We start from the raw sequence: 23,149 nt of genomic DNA, 5'->3' as shown, positions 1-23,149 counted from the left end.
GTTTCTGGACTCACCTGCAGTTGGCGTATTTGCAATTCCAATTCAATGGCCTCTCGCTTAAGTGAATCCAGAGCAGAGCGCTGCGACAAGGTGGAGTGTCGGTCGAAGACCAGCTCGTTCCGCAGGACGGGAGTCATCTCCTGCAATGGCCACCCATATAACACACGTCAGCTAAATGTCTGGAACAAGTCCTTTTGGTTGGCTACTCACATTGTGGTCACCGGCCTCGTCACCGGGCTCGCCCTGGGGCGGGGCAAAGGGTCGCCGGGGTACCTTCTGAGCCTGCGAGGGCTGGGCCAGCAGTCGGACAAAGTTGAGCAGGTCCTGTTGTGGGGACACCGCACTGCACTGGTTGGTCAGGCTGTTGTACCGCTTAGCTTGGTCATTGGCCTACAAGAGTGGACAATTAAATACCTTTTTCTTTAGATATCTTGTCACATGAAAGGGCATGGAGAAGACATTTCCTAGACCCATTTAATGACCCCCTCTGACCCCAAAACACAGGCTCATAACTTACACCGGACCTCCCAGTTTAGTCCCGAGCATTAGGCAAATTACCAGCGCAAATTGCTACTCCGGGCAATTATTATAATCGTGTACAAATTATTTCCCAGGAAACAAAAGCTCTTGCAAAAAATTAACTCGAATTCCAGGTGCCTGGCTAAATTACGCCAGCACCCACATCATTTAAACACATAAAGAAAATGGGTATAACAATGGATTAATATTTCCTTTCAAGGTTGGAAAAACAAGAATTAAAGGGGTGTCTAAAGTATAGGGTTTAGGCTGGAAAGTTAGTAGTTACTCCCCCATATATTTTGCCCAGTGTATGGAAGTACAACAACCACCTGCTGCAGTTATAAATCACTCCATAGTGCCCATCGACCACTCACCTTGGTGGCAATTACATCGGCGCCCTGCAACAGCGAATCGGACACAATGCCGCAGAGGTCGTTGTGGATCTCCTCCAGCTCCTGCATCTGCTGGGGCAGGGTGTCACTGTGGTAGGCCTCCAGCATGCCATTGGTGGCATACAGCTGCTGCACATAGGCATTGTGCGCGTCGATGTATTCGGTGAGCGAGTGCTGGCTGGGATTCTGTCGATGCGCCATGTGGCACTGCTTGTAGTCCAGTCGGCACTGAAAGGACATATAAAAGTTGGGTCTCGGTTGTCCAGGCAGGCCTCACAAACAATTTATGGGTAATAACGGGAAAAAGGGTAAAAATGGGCCCAAAGTACGGAATCCGAATCCGGAATACGGAATGCTTTGGCAACCGATTTTGTATGGTATCTAAAAGGGACCGACCACGTTGCGTATGCGTAACGTGCTTCGAACCGAACTTAAAGGGAAATGTTAAAGGGATTTTCGATTAGAGAATCCTAAGGGGGGTTCTCTTTAAGATTTTCACATAATTAGATGGCTTACCTTTGACAGCTTCTCTTCAGTCTTTGCGATAATAGTCTCAAAAGACTCCCTGTGTGTAAATATTTTACGGCTTTGAACTTTGCGATGAAAGGATTTATCCAGCATTGGTCGCGACACCTGTAGGTTGGGTAAATAAATTATGCATACATAAATAACACTCGTGTTCCTGTAGAGCCTCCCCCGACCAATGAAAAAAACAGCCAAATCATCGTGAAAAATGAAAATTAAATTTGTTGCCCAACACCCAACAGAAAAATGAAACAAAACGAAACAATGGCGGCACAAACACGGGAGAGAAATAACATTATTCGTCACTCGAAAAACACATGTCATTTCCCAAGTCCCCCCAGAGGCCACGCCCCCGACTAATTAACCATAATTAAAGTCTGCTTTTTGTAATGCAAATTGGAAATTTTTTCTGTATATGCCTGAGTTGGCTTATTTACAGAGATAAAAACGCGTTTGCATATGGTTAGTTCAGCCGATCGATGTGGTAACTGGTACAGATTAAATTATCATACATTAATATTATTAGAAATCCGGAATTTCTGTGGCAAAGCCAGAATCAGAAGGCGGAGCTTTTTCCGAACTAATTGAATTAAAAATGTTGAAGGACAATGCTGTATACCCGTAGGCCAAGTTCTATTTTCATTCGGGTTAACTGAATATTTCAACGGACACGATATGGCCATTAACCCACTTAGCTTTCGGCATATTTCGGCGGCGAAAGCCCAAATGACATTTGCAATTCACTTACCTGGCGGGATAGGACGCTGGCCACATCGTTGCAGGCCTGTGAATCGGTTTCGACCTCCTGCAGGAATGTTTCCCATGCCTGAAAGATGGCCAAGTGGCAGGCGGGTCTGCACGCCACCCGTTAACCGGTTTAATTTTTTTTTTAGCTGCCAAATGAAAATGAAAACCTTACCTTTCTTTCCGTAATTCGGCATTCTTTTTGCGATAATTGGACACTAAAACTTGTAGGGCAGTTGCGTGTTCCTCATACAGACGGGAAAGTGTTTCGGAGAAATCGGATACTGCAATTGAATTAAGTGAATAGTTAATGCCACAACTAAAATAAAAACCTATCAAATTTTGGAATACGAGAACCGGAAAGTCATGCTTTATGCGGCCAACACGAATGCATTAGACACGGAATGAAAACGGAAAAGGATATACGGATTTCCGGCTAAGAAGCTACTGCACAACTCAAGGCTGAGCCCCGTATGGGTCGTTTTTACTGCCTCACTTTTAAGCAAGATATTCCGCACATGCCCCTTACTTTGTTTTCACAGCAAACACGACGCACTCAAAGTTTATGTGCGCCGTTAAAGTGATGGGGCAGCCTCTTTAACAAAGTGCGTCTACCCAAAGGATAATCCATCATATTTACGATTATTCCGGAATATATGAATATGAATACGTACTTGATGCCTGGCTTTCACCTTGTTAACCTGCTAGAGTGGGTCGTAAGCGTTTCATGGACCGCTAACAGGCAACCCTTCAACAGGTTGCCAAAGATATTCAAAAGTTTTTCAACTTTAACTTGATCAATAGTTGCTTCACCTGCTCGCTTCATTCCGTATGCAGTTTGGTGCAAAAATGTTATTAAAAACTTTTAATACACCCATACCCAGGCACACTGACTGAACTGTGAACTATGTCCTGTGGGGACAACTTGCTGTGACAGCACCGTAATTCAAAGTCAAAGTTATGTCGAAAAGTTGCAGCCAGCTGGGTTCTGAGTGTGTCTTGTTTTCGGATAAACATACTCAGGAATAAGATGGAATATTTACGAGGCTTTCGCTCCACACACGACAGATTTGTGCCTCTGATCTGGTGGCATGACAAAGGCAATGGCCAATGGAAATCAATACGCCATAAAAGTGAGACAAACTTATCAAATAAAATGTTTCCACACATAAATTGCTTGCTTGTTTTCCCTTTGCAGGTGTCTAAGCCAAATCCGGAATTTGTCCCGCTGTTTTCCAAGTACAGAGAAACAAATATATACATATAATTTAAATAGGAATTGAATAGGATATCAAAACTTTGACCCTTTCAAGCTCTTAACTCTTGTAATAAAAATTATATTAATCAATAGGTAATGCTTTTGATTAAATCTTAACTTTAGCCCCATTTTCTCTCCGTGCCACACGCTTCATTTCGGTGCCACCTGGCGTGCGTGTCAGGTGGCAAGGGTGGCATGTTTTGGGAATTCACCGCCGAAACGAATTGGATATGACTTACACACACTAGTATTCTATATACATATATACATATATACATATATAACAACATGGCACCAAATAGATTGGCTTTGCTCACCTGTTTTAATTAACTTAAAGTTGACATTGTTCTGGGACTTGAAAGCCTCGTTCAGGCTGCTGTGACTGTAATCCTTGAGCACGCCGTTGTAGGACGCCATGCTGCCCGGGGGGCCAAGGGAACCACGCCGTGGTCCCCTCCACCCGAAGATTCTCCTCCTACGACTTCTTCGACCACTTGAAGATTTTACCGAAGAATCTGGCCGTGATGCGTCACGAGGGAGAAGATGGAGAATCATATTATTATTTGTCTGCTTGAAGAATGTAATCCATTTTTTATGCTCGAACCAAAAATTAATCAACTCAGAAAACCAAACAATTAAAGAGAGAAGGCAAACAGAACGCTATGTAAATTTTAAGCCAAAAACAAAACAAAACGAAACGAATTGAATGCAAACAAATGAGATTTTCAAACGAAATGTGATTTGATTTCTGTAGATGTAGATAAAGTATCTGTCAGGAATTATTTTGGACACGCCGTGATAAATACACGAGTCAGTCTGAGTAGGAAACACCAAAAAAAAACGAAGAAATTCCTACCCTCTTGGCCAATCAAACAGATCGCTGCCTTTTGTATTTATGCATAAATAATGAGCGAAGGCAGCACTTCCACTCTCCCGCTTTCCCTCGCCCTTTATTTTCTTTGCGTTCTATTTTCATTTTGGGCCAAGACGGAAAATTCGAGAGTTTTGTGTCTAAGACAGTGCCTAAGTCCAATCCCCATTACCAGAGTCAACACGGGGAGCGATACAGTAATGGTCGAAATTGTAATGATTTATTGAACTTGACACATTATTTTCTATAAGTCAGATATGAGAAGGAAGTTATACTTAATAGTTATAGACGTCTGATTATATTACGAAAGTTTTATATTCTTTCGCACGATTTTCTGAATGTTTTATGTAGCTTGCTATGTAGCTATTTTCAAAAATAACTAGGATTAATAAATAAAAATCTTCAAAGGATTTCCAATGATCTTAAGCTAACTTTCAAAACCTATACTATATTGGCTGAATAAGTATTATAGAATATTTTTTAATGGATAAAAAAAACTTGTCAAATACTAACTAATAAAACCTAAAAAAATAACAAAAGTGCAATTATTTCTAACGCCACTGTAGTCTGTTAACTTCCTTTGGTTTGTTGGTGTTTTATTGGCCAAAGTCAAAGTCAGACAAGGCAGGGCAAGCCAAAGAAAGGCAGATGGAAGTTGGTTCATTTAAAATTCAATCAATAAATGAAGCGTAATTTCATTGCCGCGCGTCGAGAGTCGAGATTTTGTTTGAACACATTCGCAGTTAAAAAGACTCGTGGGCCCCTTTCCTTGCGTGTGTTTTGTGATTGTTTCGCCCATATTCCACCCAATCAACCATTATCGTCCATCTTAACCGAGTATCTGTCCGGGTGTCAGAGTGTCCGCCTGTCCATCCATCTGTCTATCTGTCGCTGTTGATTTAACCGGGAACCCCCTCACAGAAGGCTCAATTACTGCTGGCGGATCTCAATGAAATATGCAGTAGGTGCATTGCATTGCCCAAATAAGTATGCTATAGAAATTATTAAAGGACCTAGCCAGCTTTCTGGCAAGCAGCTGCATGAAACGTCAAGCTGTCGTATCCTTTTAACCAAGTCCTAGTCCATGTCCTGACCAATTTGAAATGGGGTAAACAAGGCGTGTCCGAGATTGCCAGAAGTTAGTCGCTGCGGCGATCACGTAGCTCTTGATTTACTTTGCCGCTGGTCATCAAATTTGCCGCGCTGTGAACTTTTAAATGAATTCGAGTGGGAGGTCCTGCTGTCGACTTCAGTGCTTTGGAATGGTTGGGTGGGCTTGGATGGTGGTTCTGGTGGTGCTGGCTCACGTGCCAACTGCAAGGATGTCGTTATCGCTGTTGTTGATTACACTTCACGCGCTGCCAAGCTGACATTCATTTCGGGACGACAGTCCCAGGATGTCCTTTGCTCCTCCAGCTGTTTCCTCTTGCTTTCCAGCACCAGCTCAAGGAACAAAATTATGTGCGTGCTTGCATTTGGAGAACGCGCCAAAGGCACGCAATGCAGGTGCAGGTTCTAGTGCAGTGTCAGAGGTGCCCTGCATCTCCGGGTACGGTTACGGGTAATCCAATTATGCATGCGAGGAGCACCTTTCGGCCCGACTCAAGCGATAAGTTTGCTGTTTTGCTGTACGATGGATATGCAGATGGAAATGGCAATGGGCGGGCACAAAGTCAAGCATCCGAGGCACTTTAAGACTTGCCTTTCACTGCATTTTGTGTATTTTATTTTTGTTGTATATTTTTTTAGTACTAAAAAGTTAACCAAGCAAGGACAGAACAAGAATGGGGAAGCGAGCTCTGGCAGTGCCAGAGGTTGCATATCCTTGAAAAGTGCATAGGAGAATTTTCATTGCTTTCTGCACGCTTTTGTGCTTTCTAACTCATCGAAGTAATCCAGCTTTGATTTCCATGGTTTGGATTTAGGAAAATAAAGTATTAACAATGTAAATTCTAAAATCTACTAACTTGGCTTTACTTTTCTAAGCCGATTACCAGATATTACTATGAATTCCAAGTTTCTGGTAATAAAATATTTTTGAAGAATTAATAGAGGAAGTATGGTATTCCATAGTATATATAGATTAGTAGTTTCTTTTCAAGGACATGTTTTCTTTTAAGTGCAGGACTTTAACTCAATCTCTAACTTGAACAAAACTCAAACGGCGGTTTGTAACTTGCAGCAGATGTAACGCTTTTGCTTTTCATTATAAGGGGCATGTTTTGTGTTTCTCTTTCACCAATTTCAACTGCAAATTGCTTATAAATTTAGTTTTTTTTAAGATTTAAGGATTTAAAATTAGTTGAAAGTAGAAACTAAAACATGCCCGGCTGTTGCATGTTATGGCGATCAACTCAAAGGTTGCTCTACGAGACGCGCGCGGCGCAAACAACTGTAAACAATTCGATTAGCAGGTGCAAAAGTAGACTTGGAAGGCACCTGTCACCTTTGGAGTGTGCTCCGGAGGTACTGCCTCCGCCACCGCCGCCCGCTGAGGTCGACCCACTGGCCACCGCTCCTCCACCACCACCGGCGCCATCACAATGATCCGCACTCCGGGATCTAGCGGCGGCCATCCGTTCCCGCTCCTCCCGCGGCGTCCTGGCAAAAAGACTTCCGCTTCCCGCGCCACTGCCGCCCTTTCCCGTCGGACTCCGTGTCCTGGGCGAATCATAGACACCCGCATAGTTCTCCAGGGGAGGGGAATAGCCCCTTTCTGTGGGCGCACTGCCGGGGGTGCGAGGCTGAACCTTAATGACCGGCTCGCGGGCCTCGAAAAAGGCATCAAAGTTGTTCTGGCGCAGGTTCTCGCTGCTGAAAACCGGATTCTCCACGTGCACATGGACGTCCTCGCGCAGGCGATTGCTCTCCTTCGTTTCCGAGGAGGTAGAACGTCCCAGGCGCCCCAACGGCAGATGCAGCTTGGGGCGAAGCCGTGACTTGCCAGTAGGGGATTTACTCCCGGAGGAACTGCCAAAGGACTTCTCCGGCGGTAGATCCATTGGCGACATGGGCCGCCCCCATCCTGGTCCGAAGTGGGCATGGGTGGGATCCGGAGTGGGTGGCTCCAGGAAGATGCTGGGGCTACGGGATCGGTGGTCGCCATAGCCTATAGCTGCTGCACCCAGCTCCTGCTCTTCAAACCCTGCGCTGCTGCGCTGGAATGGTGCTCGTCCTGATCCAGAGGCGTTGTTTCCATCATTATACATGTGGTGGTTCCTCCGCAGGCTGCTCCGCTGGCTGGAGTTGTGGCTATTGTTGTGGGTCAGTGAGGCGCGGGAGGTTCGGCGCGTAGGAGTAGGCGGAAGGCTCTGGGACTGGTTCTGAATCACCTGCGTTGGCGGCTCCTCGAAGTTGAAGAAAGTGGTGTGCACTGGCGGGGATCCTGGATAGGAGGCCGGGGACGTTGGCGATGGTAGTCCGGGATACAGCAAAGGTGGCGACGGCGATGCTGAGACTGGAGATCCTTGTATATCCTGGATGGCAATGGGCGGAGTAGCTTCGAAATGGACAATGGCGGCGGCGGCGGAACTGGGATTACTATTGGGTATTGTAGCTGGATTGCTGCTTTTGATGCTTTTGTTCTTCGGGAGGGACCTCTCCGGAATCTCGATGGGCACCTGGGGCTCACGTAGGCAGTCGAGTGTGGGACGCGGTTTCACTCGGGGTGCAAAGAAACCATATGTCATCAAGATGAGCTCATCGGCAGGATATATTACGTACATTCCTCACAGACCCCATGTGGCATGGTGGCACTAGGCTAAGTAGATCTCTTCCTGATACTTTTGTGACCTTTCAAACACTACTAAGTCGCGATATCGGTGGGTCTGGTGGGTCAGGCTTTCGGCTTAATGTCTTTTCGGTTAATGTCCTCCTATTTTTATGTTATTTTATATATTTTTATAGTTCAGTTAGCAGTGCTGTCAGCTGTCTGTCTTTTGTGGGTTCTTGTCTAACTAAAGTGCACTAACAAAACAATATTCATAATAGTTTATAATAGTGTCTAGGATTGTCTCTAACTAGGGCTAAGTTAACGTACTTCCTGCTACTCGGATATATCACAAACTGAGTTCAAGTTGAATTTATTTCTCTGGGACGTGCTGTCATTTGGTGCGCTGCATGTTGCCGATGCTTTTGCAAATCTGGTGCTGCAAATGAAAAATAGAGAACAGAACAAGAAAGAGATTAATTAGACGTAATTACGGAGGTGCTGGAATACATTTTTGGAAACACAGAAACAAAAGTTTGGCCACAAAACACTGGCTTGGGTGTTTGGGGCGGCCGGGCGACCGGGAGACCAGGAGCCTCATTAAAAACATTTCTTTGTGTCGGTCAGTCATTCATGCGAGTACTTGGCGCTCATTAAATTGTTTCGTTTCATTCGGAGAGCAGAAGGATTTGGGTCAAACTTCGGGCTTCCTTTGTTCGTGTTGGCCAACAAAAAAGTTTCGCCGGGCCAGGTTAGCATGGCCAAGGCCGTGCCACAAGTTCTCAATGGAGTCAGGTGCTTAACTATAAAAATGCACTCGAAAAAATTACCAACAGATTGTTTATTGCTTAGAATTTATTCAAAAAAAAGTACTGGAAAATCATCCAAATTATTTTAATAATAATTTTGTATTCATGCAACAAGAATGTGTATTCCTTGTATGCTAATGTATACAAATATTTAATGTCGAAAAGCTGGAACACAAATTAACAGAAATTCCCAATGACAGCCTGGGCTCAAAGTTTCGCAAAGTCCCCCCCAACCACTGACACCGAAACACCACCACTGAAGCCCACCCAGGAGCACCACCCACTAAGCTGGTGCGTGCTGAAGCCTTTTGTGTTGTGGGGTGTTGTGTGTGTCTTGTGGGTGTTTGGGCGAGCAAATTACGACCTCACCACATGCAAGGCTTATTATTATGCCATTTTATTGGCCAATCGATGGGCCCATATCAATTAAATTTGCATTAAATATTCATGATAACCGATGGTTGCACGGCGCTTTAATTATCGGATCAGTATTAACTGGATGAGCGATTATAGTTGGCCATTATACGGTTGTCTTGTCCGACAATTGATGGTCTTTTAAATTACCAAGAAGTCTGGTTTTTCTTTTTAGAGAACTGTAGAAGCCCCTTTGAAAAGTGTCTCTGCTATTCCCCCTAGTGACTAAACAATAGTGACCTAGTGCCACAAACGCTGTTTTAATTGCAATTCACTGAAAACCTGTACTGCAGACCCGCATTATACATTTACGATTTGCATAATTGATATACAATTGATACTGACCCAATAAAAATCACTCGAACCGAACGAAAATGCGGTCAAAATCGGATGCCTTGGCCGGCATTAAAAAGGCATTACGCGAACGGAAAAGTGGCAAGAGGAAATCGGCCGAGATTAAATTCATTTGAGGCAAGAGGCGTCCTTGCGTGTGCGTATGTGAAAATGAGGAAAAACCCACAAAAAAAAAAAAAAATTACAAGAAAAAATAAGACTTGTAAGAGGAATGCAAGATGAGGAGAGAGCCCGCGGGGCAGCCAGTGAGGATTTATTTCAGCAGGTATGAGGTATGAGGAAAAGCAAAGCCAAGACAGAAATTGCATTTCATAAATACGTGGTGGAAGGTGGGAGGGAGGAGGCTTGTGGCAAGGCGAACCGAAAAGAAATCACGCAATTTAATTCAATGTGAATTATTTATTAGCTGCCAGATAGGGGCGGGCGCATGAATAATTCTCCCCCATCTCGTTTAATGTGCGGGGTTGAAGGTTGAAGCGTGGTATGCAAAAGTTTTAGCAGAGGAGTGTTCAAGATAATGTCGGGGGGGCTTGGCTAAAAGATGAAACGATGACACTAGCCCACGCAAATATTTCCCTTTCATCTGAACCACCCACACCCGCACACACACACTCCACGGATAATTGAATTGTTTTGCTGCACTTTACCAGCTCGTTAAATCTGTCAACATTGATCAATCAAACCAGCCGAAAGCCAAAGGGATGCCAGGAGCAGTGTGATGGTGGACTGGCAGTCCTCGCAGCCTGGCGCTAAAGTGAAAGTTTTTCCATCCTCCAGCGTGAATTGGGCTTAAAGTTATAAGGCAGCAGCCAAAGGAAGCAGGGGAATTTTCCTCTCCTCTGCATGCGACTGGCATTTAAAAAGCCTTTCCCCTCGCAGCCCCAACAAAGGAAAACAAACTGAAAGCAATTTTGCGAAAATGCAAGCAACTGACTTTAGAGACAAAAAGGCAAAAAAAAAACACACACACAACTGACACAGAGAAAAGTACACTTTTATAAAAAAGTTATGCCTGATATGACAGAAAACTACTTGTATCAAATATGAAGTATTATTGGAGGCCACTCTTTTTCTCTCCGTGACTCAATTCTCATCAGTGTTATTACTGCAACTGCAGCTGTGTCATAAAAGTTGAAGCGGTAACTATATTAAAATTAATTAACTACAAAAAACATTATCATTCGGGCTGGGAGCTGCACAGAGCAATGGCATAAAACAAGAAAACAGCCAGCAAACACAGTTTTATAAATAAACAAGCAGACAAAAACGCCCTCTGTCCTCTGCCCTCTGTGCTTGGTCGACTGCCCCCAAATTTTGGCAAGCTGAATTGGCCAAGAAGATGCCGAAAAGATGCCCAGGAAAAGCCGGCCAAGCAGCAGAAGAAACAGCAACTGCAGAGGAAGCAAACTTGACTCAAGTGCATTGTCAAGGCGGATGAACCAGAGGAGCAATGTGAAGGCGCCCAAGCGATGCCATGTCATGCCATCCCATGCAATGCAATGTATCGCAATGCAATGCGATGCACTCGGACATAGACATACATAATTACATGGCAGTGAGCCCAGAAGACGACGACATATATTTAAATTTGAAAAACATATAAACGAGTGTATTATAGTGTGTCTGCATGCCGAGTTATTTGGTGCTGGCTATGAGAATACAAATTAAACAAATTCTTTGAAACATACAAGGGAAGAACACAAAACAAGCAAAGATCAAGGTAACTTTTGAACCCTGGACCTTAATTAAACGGAAAATCAAAGGGCTACCAATATAATTAAGTGTTAATATTTCGCTATCTTTGATAAGCCACTTTGAAAGTCATATATTTTAGTCTTAAGAATTTATTTGCCAGACATAAGGTGTTACTGTGACACTGACTATAATATACTTTAAATTCTTTTGAAAAACAAAAGAAACCCTGAAATAACTCAAGGCAATCAAGGCAATGATTAATTTAGATCAAAACAAAGATATAGTATTTAAAATTATATTTAACACTAGCTAGTAAGTATGTCTTCAGGGATGTTCTCTGCCTTAAAGCTCAATCAATTAAATCTCATAAAAAATGCTATACCCCAACTGGGAAAAGGCATTGTAATGCGACCAACAATGCCAATTGTGTGTGTGTTTGGGCCAATTTCTTAGAGCCATAATTCCCGGTAATGCCCATACACATTGAAATGAGAAAAAGCAACAAAAACAGATGCAAAGATACAAAGATACAAATGATACAGGTAGCATAGACTTGAGATACTTATGCAAAAGGAAATTAAGGAGATGGAGCTGCTTGTATCTTGATGGAGGAGTATTGCGAGCTTGGCAAACAAAGCTGTTGAAGAGAGTAAACTCAATTTATGAGGAAAGCAGCCCGTCCGGGAGGCAGCAGCAGCCCCACCCCCCAGCATCAGTAGCAACACAAATTGCGTATCCGCAACGTGGGCCTCATACAGAGTTATCAGAGCAGCAAACCGAATGCCGGAGGGAGGAGCTTTCGGATGGATCCCAGCACGAATGGAAATTTAGTCAGCCAAAGACTGGCAAACCAATTTGTACCTTTTTTCGGCCCAGCCAGTCAGTCAGGGTCGATAGGTACATTAGGCTAATTAAACAGAAGGTGAAAGGGCAGAGAAATCCAGCCCAATGGTGTGAATTGCACTGAATAATTTCCATTACACCAGATTACTAAAAATATTACAATCGAGTAAATAAAAAACCGCAACTAATTTAATATTTTGCACCACATGAAAGCTAACACAAAAAGTACTCACCGTTCAGGGGATATTATGGAGCCTGTGAGTTCTTTTGAAGTCGCTGGGCTGACATTTCTGTTTTTCACTTTATATTAATTAAGTACAAATATTTATTTGTTACCACAATGCTTTCTCTGTTGACTTTCACGCACAATTGTTTGTTTCGGGGGGATTTTCAGAGACTTTCTGAGATTGGCTTTTGGGGGGCTTTCAAGGGCTTTGTTTCGTTTCGTTAGAGTCGCTTTTGAGTTTTTAGTTGAAGTTGCTGCTTGCTGATTGCACTTTTATTATTTATTTATTTATGTTTTTCTTCATGTTGCACGCACACAACAAATAACGATTATCATAATAATAATAATAATAACAACAACAGGAACTAACGACAATCGTTGCTGCCGATCGACGACGAATTTAGACTGAGACTCGAGCAGCTGTAAGCATTGAAATATTTTGACAATTTTTGTTTGGGTTCCGCCTCTCTTTCTTCTTGCTGTGCTTTCTCGCAATTCTCATGGCTGCCCGACCAATGTTGCCGCTTTTGTTGCTAATATTGTTGTTGCTGCTGCTGATACTGATGCTGGCTCTTAGCATGTTGCTACTATTGACATTATCATTCCGCTTCCATTTCGCTCTTGTTTGCCCAAAACACACACTCTCACAAATACACAGACTGAGCAGTAGTGCTCTTGATTGCCTTGGGTCAACGCGGCGTATGCGCTATATGTTTTTTATTGCGCCCAGATCAGCCAGACCAGTTTATACCGCATCCGTGACGTAGCTGCCCGAGTGGCTAGGCGCTTATCCAGCCAATGACGTCATAGTTGCCACCGCTGTCACAGCTGTCACGCGCAGAAAGTGTTCGAACACTATTTATAGATGCACGGTCTCTGCCTCCGCTGATGTGGCGGTTGCTGCTACTGCTGCTGCCGCTGCTGCTGCTGCTGCTGCTAATTTTTGCAAGTGTTTTTCTTTGCGCTTTTCTTGGATCGCATCTGAAAATAGAAAATCAGAGGGTGAGATGAGGGAAGAAGGTGAACCAAAAACAAAAAAAAAGAAAATTGTCGTTGTTGTGTGAAGCGAAGCTCATTGAAATGTTTGCGCGTACTCAATTTTTATTCGCATCTCTGCATAGTATATGATTCTCTATATAGCATCTACACTCGCACACAGAATATATACACTCGTAGATGGCAATCGATGGCAAACTGTGATTACTCATACGCCCCCAGAGCCAGAGCCGTCAAGCAGATGCGAAATGTGCGAAATGCAAATTAAATTGCATACAAATGTTTTCAGAATTCGCAAACGCCATGCCGTTGGCTCAAATTTGGCTCAATCAAAGTATCAATTATTATTTATGAGCCATCTGGAGAGCTTTAAATGCCATTTCACCAATCAAATGTAAAACATAATGAATTGTGACACTTTTCCGCGCACAACAAAGTGCTTCTGGTTTCCAACTTTGACATCGAATTCCTACAAAAATTTACTTAAAAACACTTTAATCAATAATCAAATATTTAATCACCTTAAAATAATACAGGCTTACTAATCTAAAGCCTCTTGACATATTTTACATAGATTGAAGCACTTATTAGACACTGATTGGCTGCCACAACGACTGGCACTAGCACTTGAGCATCTTGAATCTGCAAACCGGAACATAGTATTTCTTGGAAATAATTAAGAGACCTGCTCTGATTTGCCACCTTTCCGCCGCCCCTTTGGCGTTCGATTTAATTAAATTACAAAGTGTCGGGCTTTTGATGTACAGTTGGCTTTAATTGCATTAAATCGCTCAATGTGTTAACGACATCTGACAGAACTTTTCCATTATCCTTTTTTTATTCATCCGCGATAGGGTGGGCTGGGTCCAGGAGCATTGGGATTGAAGGGCGACGGCCTCGTATCGAAAATAGGTCCCTGGTGGCGATGTGGCTGGGCCTGGACTCCACCAGCGACCATCACTCCAAGAAGTGCCAGAAAAATCGCTCCAAGATTGAGTTGCATCTTTGCTCAGTGTCTTTCAATTGATTGATGCTCTGAGCAGTGAGCTTGTCGGGCTTTTATAGCCAAGTCCCAGACAAACGAGCCGCAGATTGGGGACTTTTTATTTGAGTTTCTGCGATAAGCGCCAGCAGCCGAATGAATGACGGCCAAATGTCAGCCGAGGGCAGCTAACCGATAGTGGCCAGGGGATTCCAGTCTCCACGGGGCATCCCACGGAGACGGATTATTGCCCGAGACTACGCGTCGTGAAAACTAAATGTAAATATCATATTTCTTACTGAATATTTATGTGTGTTTTCTTTGGGGCGCGAAGGCAGCTTCATTTCTACCTAAAACTAGGTTCTTAGCGCCTGCCTGTTTTTCTGCATTGCAAATTTTTTGTAACAACAATAACGGCAACAATTCAGAGACATCTTCATCAAGCGTGTTGCCACGCCCAGCTACCACCGACAAGTGCCTCCCTTCTGGGAGCTTCTGGGCGCATCACATGGAAAAAACTAAATAAATTAGCTATACTTTTTCTCTTTCAAAATGTCAGTACTACCTAAAAACTGTAAGCTGACAATGGTTTGCTAAAAGGTCTAATAAAAAGCATTCTTTTATATAAGAATTTAAAAAAAACATAATATTTATAGCCTAGGGATATCGAATACTCTAGAGAGACTATAAAATGTAATTTAAATATTAATATATACTAAGTAATAATATTAAATATTTTAAATAAGAAGAACTACTTTTTTTCAAGTGCCTCCTTTAAGAAGAATGCTTGGCAGGAGCCAAGGCACAGGACTAGGAAAGGAGGTGTTGCAAGAGTGCAGCTGGTGCTCCACAGCAGTTGCCCCTTGGCTCGATTAAAGCACTTTGTTAGTTTTCTTACAGCAGCTTTTGCGGCCAAAAAGGGGCGTCTGCTGTTTGTTGTTGGTTGTTCCTAGTTGCTTGTTGGCTGTGCTGTTACCCTTTAAATAGCTCGTCTGACATTTTGAGTAATTTTCCACTTGCATTTTATTAGAAGTAAGGGTGTGTTTGCGTACCTACTTCTTGAAAAGCGACTTGGAAAGAGGTTATATTCATGGCTCATTAGGCTTGAAAAACGCTCGAGTTAAGGGGCGTATGCTAAGAGGGGACAACTGCATTGATTGACGTAATTTCCGGTCCATCTACTGCGCATAGAAAGACCGAAAATAGACACAACAGCCCACCAAAAGGTGGAAATCAAACATAAAAAGTCTTGTTTATCAAAACGACTTGAATTGATTTCTGGCGCTTTTGAAATCGGTTTGGATGTTCCCTTTATGTTCTCTTTGCCAGCATTAAATCAAATAAATCAAACGAATTTCCAAATAAATTTAATCCATTTTCATGGTTAGCTTTTGGGGGAAAGGCGCATTAAAAAATAAATGTTTGGAAGAACTGGCGCGTAAACAACTGAATAGATTCAGAATGTAAACAGTAGGGAGACAGGCAAATTGAGGCATTAGTCAATCAATCATTTCTGTGGGACTTGCAACGTTTGAAGGGGTAATGGTTAAGTTATCCTGGTAATGGCGAAAAAAACGTCGACTTTCTACCAAGAACTAGGCTAAGAAATGCGAGCTTAGTTGGGCTAAGCAAAAAAAAATAAGGGAAAAATGTTAACTTTTCCTCTGCCATTTCGCTTGGCATTCATTTCGTAGCTGTGCCTGACATTTTGAAATGTTTGTTGCAAATCGCTGTTGAGGAGGCTAAGCCAAAGTGCCACTCCTCCACCACCGCCCGCGGGGCTAACGACCGTAACAAGAGTAACCGCCCAAGAAAAGCCCCCGCCTATCCTGCGCCTCATCCTTCGCCCCCGAAAAAAAAAATGTAGTAAAAAATATTTTGGGCAAAAATCGCAGAGCTATGAAAAGTTGAATTTTGAGCCGATAAGAGCCCTCAGACGGAGGCAATTCAATTGAAAACATGAAATGTTGTCAACCTGCAGAGTGGCGGAAAATGTTTTCGCACCGTTCCTAGGAAACGGATACTACCTCGAAGGTGAAACTCTCGACAAGTTCTTTGAGCCAAATCGATACGGCCTTGACGCTCCGCTGACAGCTGACAAATCATTAAAAAATAAATTCTAATTATGTGTGAGAGCAGGCCAAAATACCAGAAAAAAAATATTATTCGAAAGCAAATATTATGCAAAGTCATTATGAAATCAGCGCCAGTTCATTGTTTGCTGAAAACCAAAATGAAAAAAATATCAAAGAATTTCTAAGAAGGCGACAGCTGACGGACAAAAGTTTTTATCAGTCAATAAACCCACGTTAATTGGATGTTGCGAACAATTTGGACCCAATAAAATTATTTTTACCCACTAAATTTCAATAAATTTCTCACACAGTCAGTCTCTCTCTCAGCTGGCTGGCTCGTTGAGGATTTTGTTTATACGTGTGCTGGATAAAAAGATTAGGGAAACATAATTGCTATACGTTCTAATTGTGTCTTGACAGCTTAATGGATTTTGGCTTAATAGGTTAAGGTTTCAGAGGGCCCAGTGTTTTATCCTAAAATTGTTTATAATTTAAAAACTAAAGAAACATTTAGCTATTCACCATTTGCCTTTCAGTACCCAAAACACAATACGAAACATGATATATGAGTCAAAAGCCATCAAAAGCACACACAGACCCATAGAAGTAATTTAGAAAGTTAACATGTTAGAAGAGTTTTTGGGTTTATTATCGGCATCAAGTTCATAATTCAGGTGCTACTCCGACGGTCCAATGAAGAGCTGGCAGCTGGCAGCAAATGTTCTGAAATGCAAAAATAAAACCTGCCCAGAATAGGCATCCTCGTAAATATGCATTTTGCTCTGGCGGGGCACAATCATAAATAAGCTCAGAGGAGCTACCCGCCATTCCACCCACCAATTGGTAACCTGAAGCCAAGGCTATGGCTTGAAACTGGAATACAAAGTTCATTAAATACGTATGAGTGAGGGACTAGGCAAGGCACAAAGATACAAAGATACAGGGATACTGGGAGGACGAGAGCCAGGCGAGGCACTAAATGCCAGTTGCTCGTCCCAAAAATGGCTGCCATAAATGCGCCAGCTCATTTCGAAGGGAAATGGAAGTTGGAAGTTGGGGGTTGGGTATTCGGTGTTGAGGGTTGGGACTTGGGGGAATGGAAATGAGGTAAATGCTTCTGTTCCTGCCCAGGTCCTGCCCCAAATGTTATTCAGACAAGATGAAGCACTTAGAAATACGTTGTGCCATGTCAGCATCCTGGTGGAGTAGGAGCAGGAGCTGGAGCAAGAGGTGGAGGTGCAAATGGGAGATGGCGGATGGAGTGGGTATTCACGTCGCTCAGGGGTATCACATTCGCTTTGTCTATGCCGGAGGTCTCCGCACTCCGGACGGACAGGTGATAATGAACATACTTAGCGCAGCTCACACTGCCGCACATGTTGCTATTTAAGCAGTTAATGACGCGTTTAAAGCTAAATGCCAGCCGCAAAGCCTCCTCGGCTACTCTTTTATTAACTTTGCAATTTCTTTAACGGCCCTTTTCCAGCTTGCCCCCGGGCTCCCGTTGTGGCAAGAGCAACAAATGCTTTTGTCTCACAAGGGCATATTTGTTTTGGCAATATTTGTCTCATAGAATACACAAATACTTCCTAAAATAACAAGCCTACTTGAAGAGTGGCAGTACTCGCGAATGCTGATTTGTGGCAGACCACAAGTTACTTTCATTTTATTATTCATTTAAAAGCTGCCAGGCATATTAATATATTCAAATTAAATGAAATTATTCCCATTATAATCAAATTTGACAATTTCTTACACTTTTAATTTGATTTTTAATCAATTTTAAATGAAGTGCAAGGCAAGTTTAAATGGAAGAACAAGTAGGAAACAAGGAATCTTACAGGATATCAAAAAACCCTTACCTAACCACCTATAGTTTTTGTTTTTGAGGCATTTGTTTGCTTGGCCAATCTCGCGGAAAACATATCTGGTTACGAAGTTAACGTTTCTATTGACATTGTTTTGCTTTCGCGGCATGAACAGAACCCATAACTTTTCCTTAGCCATCTTCCTGACAGTAAATCAAAAAGCCGTCGGTGAGAGGGCGCTTGGGTTAGACAATAAAACGAGATCTGGCCCGGAAAGTGAGCATATCACTCAAAAATACCAACTTTTGCTAGTCAGAGCAGCTCTCATGGCTCAGAGGCTCGGGCTAGAAATTCGATTTGGCCTTTATTGAGCTGCTTTGTGATTGCCACACGTCGCAGGCCTGGCAGGACGTGCTGCCTGCTCTTTTTTTCACTTTTTTCCTGTGCCTCTCAAAAGGAACGAAACCAACTTAAACCACCTGGCATGTGTCAGAGGGCATACAAAGTGCCCAAAAATCATGGCACAAAAGCAAGGCCAGGTCATGGTACAATGTGCTCTTTGTTGGTCATTTTTGGTTCTCAGTGGGGAGAGGCAGGCCAGGTGATTGTTTTGGTGTGGGGGTGACGGTGCGTATACGCAATGTGGGAGTGTTTGTGTTACGTATACGCCGTGTTTGCCGTGATGGACAAAGCCGGCGTAAATCTAATTAAATTTCACCCAGCTGGGCAAACATTGAAGCGGACACTTGTTGGCATACGAAATTTTCGAGGGAAGCCCCGAAGTCAAACAACAGAATGGCATCGATAGCCATCGGGGAAGTTTACATCTCGCACACTCCAGGGATTTTGTGTGAATAATGTTAAAATGACAGGAATGAAACATGTTGGTGGGGTTTCGGTTGCTTGTTATTTTTTTTTTTTTCCATTCGGCCTTTAGTGGCCATTCTGCAAGGTGGTTGTTATTAGCATGCCATCAACATCATCATCATCACCGGCTGGGGCGGCAATTCATGTGAAACGTGCTCAAGTGGGCACGGTCGCGTGTCTCTCATTATTCCCCCAAGACCCAAACACTCTCTGGGCCCTGCGAAATGTTTTCATTTTCGGTTGGCTACGCTGGCTTGTGCACAACAGAGTGTTGTGCCACCAAAAGAAGAAATCCGAATCGGGTCAGAGACAGCAGACAGCAGCTAGCAGCAACTTGAAAGTCACTTAAAGACAGAAGCAACAAAAAAAAGCCAGCTTGAAGGAAGATGAAATAAATGTTAAGGTCAACATGAAAAGAGACCCAGTGAGCGAAGAAGCGAAACAGCAAGAGGAAGCTTAGTTCTGGGAGTCAAACCCCAGCAAGAAGTCTCGAAATATTCACTTTTGTAATTGGATGCTGTAGTCTGCTGTCGCCTGCTTCTGAGCTGCCTGCTGCATACCTTTATGGGCGAGTCGACCCTTAACAATACCTCGCATCGCCCAACAAAGCCCGCCACCCACCTTCGACCACCCACAAGTGGCGGCCATAAAAAAAGAAGCTCGGAATGAATGCATACGAGTATGTATACACCTGAGAAAAATGTCAAAGGTGTTTAAGATCTTATTAAATAATTTTGCATAGGATTGTTGGACTTAAATGCAAATACCAGTGTTAACCAGAGTTTTTTTTTTGTAAATGTACTATTTTTATATTGTTTTTCCCTGTGTACCGATACATATCAGAGTGTCTCGGTTCTTGAGTTTTTTATTTTTTTTATTTGTTGCGCTCCCATAAAGTCGGTTTGTTCGGGTGTTTTGTGTGCATGTGAGTCTGTGTGTGTATGCGACCATTTTTTTTTTTTTGCCCCAGAGTTGAAGCGAATTGTCGTGTTTGTTTTATAGTTATTGCTTTTGTTTCGCTTTCACCCATCGCATCGCTCTATTGCCCAGCTTTCACTTTTCCCTCGATTTTTCCTCACTTTTTTCGGTTCCTTTGTACTTCGAGGATACCACTTCACCACCACTGGCCCCAGCCTCGTGCCCCACCAGTTTATGCACATTTAATCTTATGACAGAAAAAATGTTGTAAAATTGTTTATGGCACTTTGCGACATGGTCAGTATTTTTACAGTCTACTCCTCTTGTATGTAGTTGCCTCCTTCGTGGCGGGCTCTCCACGCGGCTCGCCCGCATATGTTACGAGTGGAAACTACAGGAGCATTTACATGCTTCTGCAGGACAAGAATCGGATTTGATGAATGGGATCGCGTGAAGAGTTGGATTATGGTCGAAATGGATGGGTTTCGGGCTCTCGACTCAACGTTCAACGTTCTTGTTGGAAAAAACATAAAAGCGCATCATTCGTTAGGTAACTGGAATTGTTGATTAAAAAAACTAAAATACGAAAACAAGTTCTACGCTGGCTTTTTACTTCCCAATACTGCACCTGTTACTATTTCTCAAGGCCTCCATAAATCATTTTTCTCCAAAAGAGAAAGCAAACGAACTATTCTTAAAACATAAATGATGTAGGCACATTAAATTGACTTTTCTCTCAAAACTTTAAGTTGAACTAAAAATTCCATATTGCCCTTTAAATATTAAAAACATTCTTGCCATTCTTTCAGTCTTTTATGAAACCATTTCTGCAAAATAGTTTTGTGGTCGTTTAATAAACTCTTCTAAAGAAATGCCATGAAAAATGTTGTGGCAAACCGAATCGGATTTATTTTATGCACTTCCAGGGCACTTGCCTTTGAGTTTTACGTACCAATTTGGGGAAATCTGTCGACAACCTGTTGGCTGCTCTTCCTTTTTCCACGGAAATCGCTTTTTCGCTGATTGCGAATCTTATGGCCTATTGTTGCCGTCGAATATGCGATTTTTGTTGGTGGAGACACTTGGCAAGCTATTTGGTTTTCGTGTCAAAGCTCTGTCCAGTCCAATTTGGTTTATATTTTAATCGAAATATATTTGCCAAGCTGTCTGCTCATATAGCTCTCCGCATCTCGGCTATATACCCGCATTTATTTGCCTATATGTTTCTTGCGTAGCCAGCAGATGTTTGTTTGTCTCGCTTTGTTGTCGTTTAGATCTGAAAATTATTATTAGTAATTTGTTGGCCTGCAGACAGTTTTGGACTCTCTCTCTCGTTCACCCTCTATATATATGTATATATCGGTCTTGTTTCGAGTGCTTCTTCTATCGTTTTTTGGTGAAAATTGAAATTGGCTTTCAGCGCCTAAGAATTTTTATCACGATAATTTATGATTGGAATATGCGTGGTCAGTTAGCACTAGCACTAGCACTAGCAATATATATAGAGTATGATCAGCTCTGTAGTATCTGTAGATAGTATCTTCTAGTATATATATATATGAGTGTAGAATAGGGCTCTCGAAAAATATATATAGCTGTTCCTTGTTTCCTTGTTCCTGGCTTGGTCTGTTCTGGTAAGTGGTCAGTTGTAATTATCTCTCCTGGGGTTGGGTCGTGGGCGGACGAGGGCTTAAAAGGGTCTCCGGCTTAGGGGACTCGCATTATGGTCACGTTGAAACCGTTCTAAAACACACGCGCAAGGTACTCGGTGAAACGGGTTCAAATTGCTTGATTGCATTAATTATTCAGTGCAAACGTCGTCGTCGTCAGCGTCGTTACTCGAACATCGCGCATGCCAAAGTTCACTTATGTAAATGTGCGCCAAGCGACCAAATAAAAAACTTTACTGAGTTTCAAGAGTTGCAAGAGTTGTGCGAGTCCTGCACAAACGGAACCAAACGAAACGAAACGAATGGCCAACGCGTTGGCGATAATAAAAATTTTAAAGCATACTTTTCAGGTGAGCTGCGCTTTGATTTGCATCAAAACACACAACACACCGCACACCACGCACGCACACCCTTGCAGGTAAGTGGACCACGCACACACTAGCCCACTAACACACTGCCACACTCCGACACACACGAACACAAACTCAAAACTCGAAGAGAAAGTGATTTACTGGCAACTACACGCCGAACACGAACACTTCCACTTTTTTGTTATGGACTTTTGGTGAAGCCGAACCTTCAGGATTGGCTTAGAGTCAGAGTGCTCTTCTTCGCTCACAATTGGATGGTTAGGTCTGTTTGCCGAGCTGCCCTTCCGGCCAACATCACGTCCAGCTAGCGACTGAACGCTGCTGCTGCGGCGCGGCACAACATTGCGTATACGCAACGTCCACAAGTTGGCTGCCGTATTTTCGGAATTCTCTTGCTGCGCCTGCGTCAAAATTCCTAAAGAGAAATTCTAACGCTCTCTGGGCCAAGAACCAATGGCCAAAAAGAAAAGAGCAACTGAAGCCCGAGCAGCTGAAGAATCAAGCAAGTGGTTGGGCCAAAAAAAGCAAAACAATCTTCCCCAAAAGTTAATCATCTGATGATGATTCTTCCAACACTCACTCTGAACTCTGAATCGAGCTAATTAATTGCATTACTAATGTATTATGCGATAGCTTCATAATCGATTAATGGAACTTTGCGACTCGAAGCAATTTGAATGACGTGCCACCTATGTATGTTGCTCCCCAACTCGCTCCCAACTGACCAGGTCATAAGTTAATTTCCTTGTTCTCCGTCATATGAACAGGGACTAGCACCCACAAGCACCCACCCCATCCATTAAACAATTGTACCACAATCTTGGTAACGGTAACGGGGAGTGGATGCCACAACAAAGAACAATTAATGGAACACCCACTAAGCAATCTGTTGCACTTTTGTCCTTCATTGTTCGTAATTAAGTGTAAATTAAAACCACGTTAGCAGGTCACGCAGGGTCCTTTATAAAGAATACCCTGTTAATAAGATAAAATAAACATATTATAATTTTTGTTTAAAATTATTAATTATGCCTAGCGGTTCAAAAACACATAAATTTATTAAAACAAAAAAGTTTCATAAACAAGCAGCCACCTTGATCACA

At 42.8% G+C, this 23,149-nt stretch overlaps 2 protein-coding genes across 2 annotated transcripts in view; both read right to left on the bottom strand.

Annotated features, from left to right (window-relative positions):
- The window catches only part of LOC6495881, a 74,026-nt gene extending 52,048 nt beyond the window's left edge, over nt 1-21,978 (bottom strand). Inside the window, 11 exon segments of the mRNA XM_044715205.1 lie at nt 15-140; nt 211-390; nt 894-1,139; nt 1,428-1,544; nt 2,185-2,290; nt 2,356-2,464; nt 3,756-3,953; nt 6,756-8,275; nt 8,349-8,457; nt 12,367-13,340; nt 20,958-21,978. Coding sequence (XP_044571140.1) covers nt 15-140; nt 211-390; nt 894-1,139; nt 1,428-1,544; nt 2,185-2,290; nt 2,356-2,464; nt 3,756-3,953; nt 6,756-8,034 — 2,361 coding nt within the window. The 5' untranslated portion in view covers nt 8,035-8,275; nt 8,349-8,457; nt 12,367-13,340; nt 20,958-21,978.
- LOC116654740 (metchnikowin) lies at nt 14,047-14,390 on the bottom strand. Its single transcript, XM_032450956.2, has one exon. The coding sequence runs from the start codon at nt 14,356-14,358 to the stop codon at nt 14,197-14,199; it is 162 nt and encodes a 53-aa protein (XP_032306847.1). The 5' UTR covers nt 14,359-14,390; the 3' UTR covers nt 14,047-14,196.
- Nucleotides 21,979-23,149: the final 1,171 nt, after the last annotated feature.

This window comes from Drosophila ananassae, chromosome 3L (assembly GCF_017639315.1).
Source record: "Drosophila ananassae strain 14024-0371.13 chromosome 3L, ASM1763931v2, whole genome shotgun sequence".
Lineage (NCBI taxonomy): Eukaryota > Metazoa > Arthropoda > Insecta > Diptera > Drosophilidae > Drosophila > Drosophila ananassae.
Note: the sequence above shows the minus strand (reverse complement) of the source record. Positions and strands in the feature narration are given on the sequence as shown.

Excerpts from the sequence above, each read along its gene's own strand:
- LOC116654740 (XM_032450956.2), bottom strand. The coding sequence starts at position 14,358 with ATGCAACTCAATCTTGGAGCGATTTTTCTGGCACTTCTTGGAGTGATG.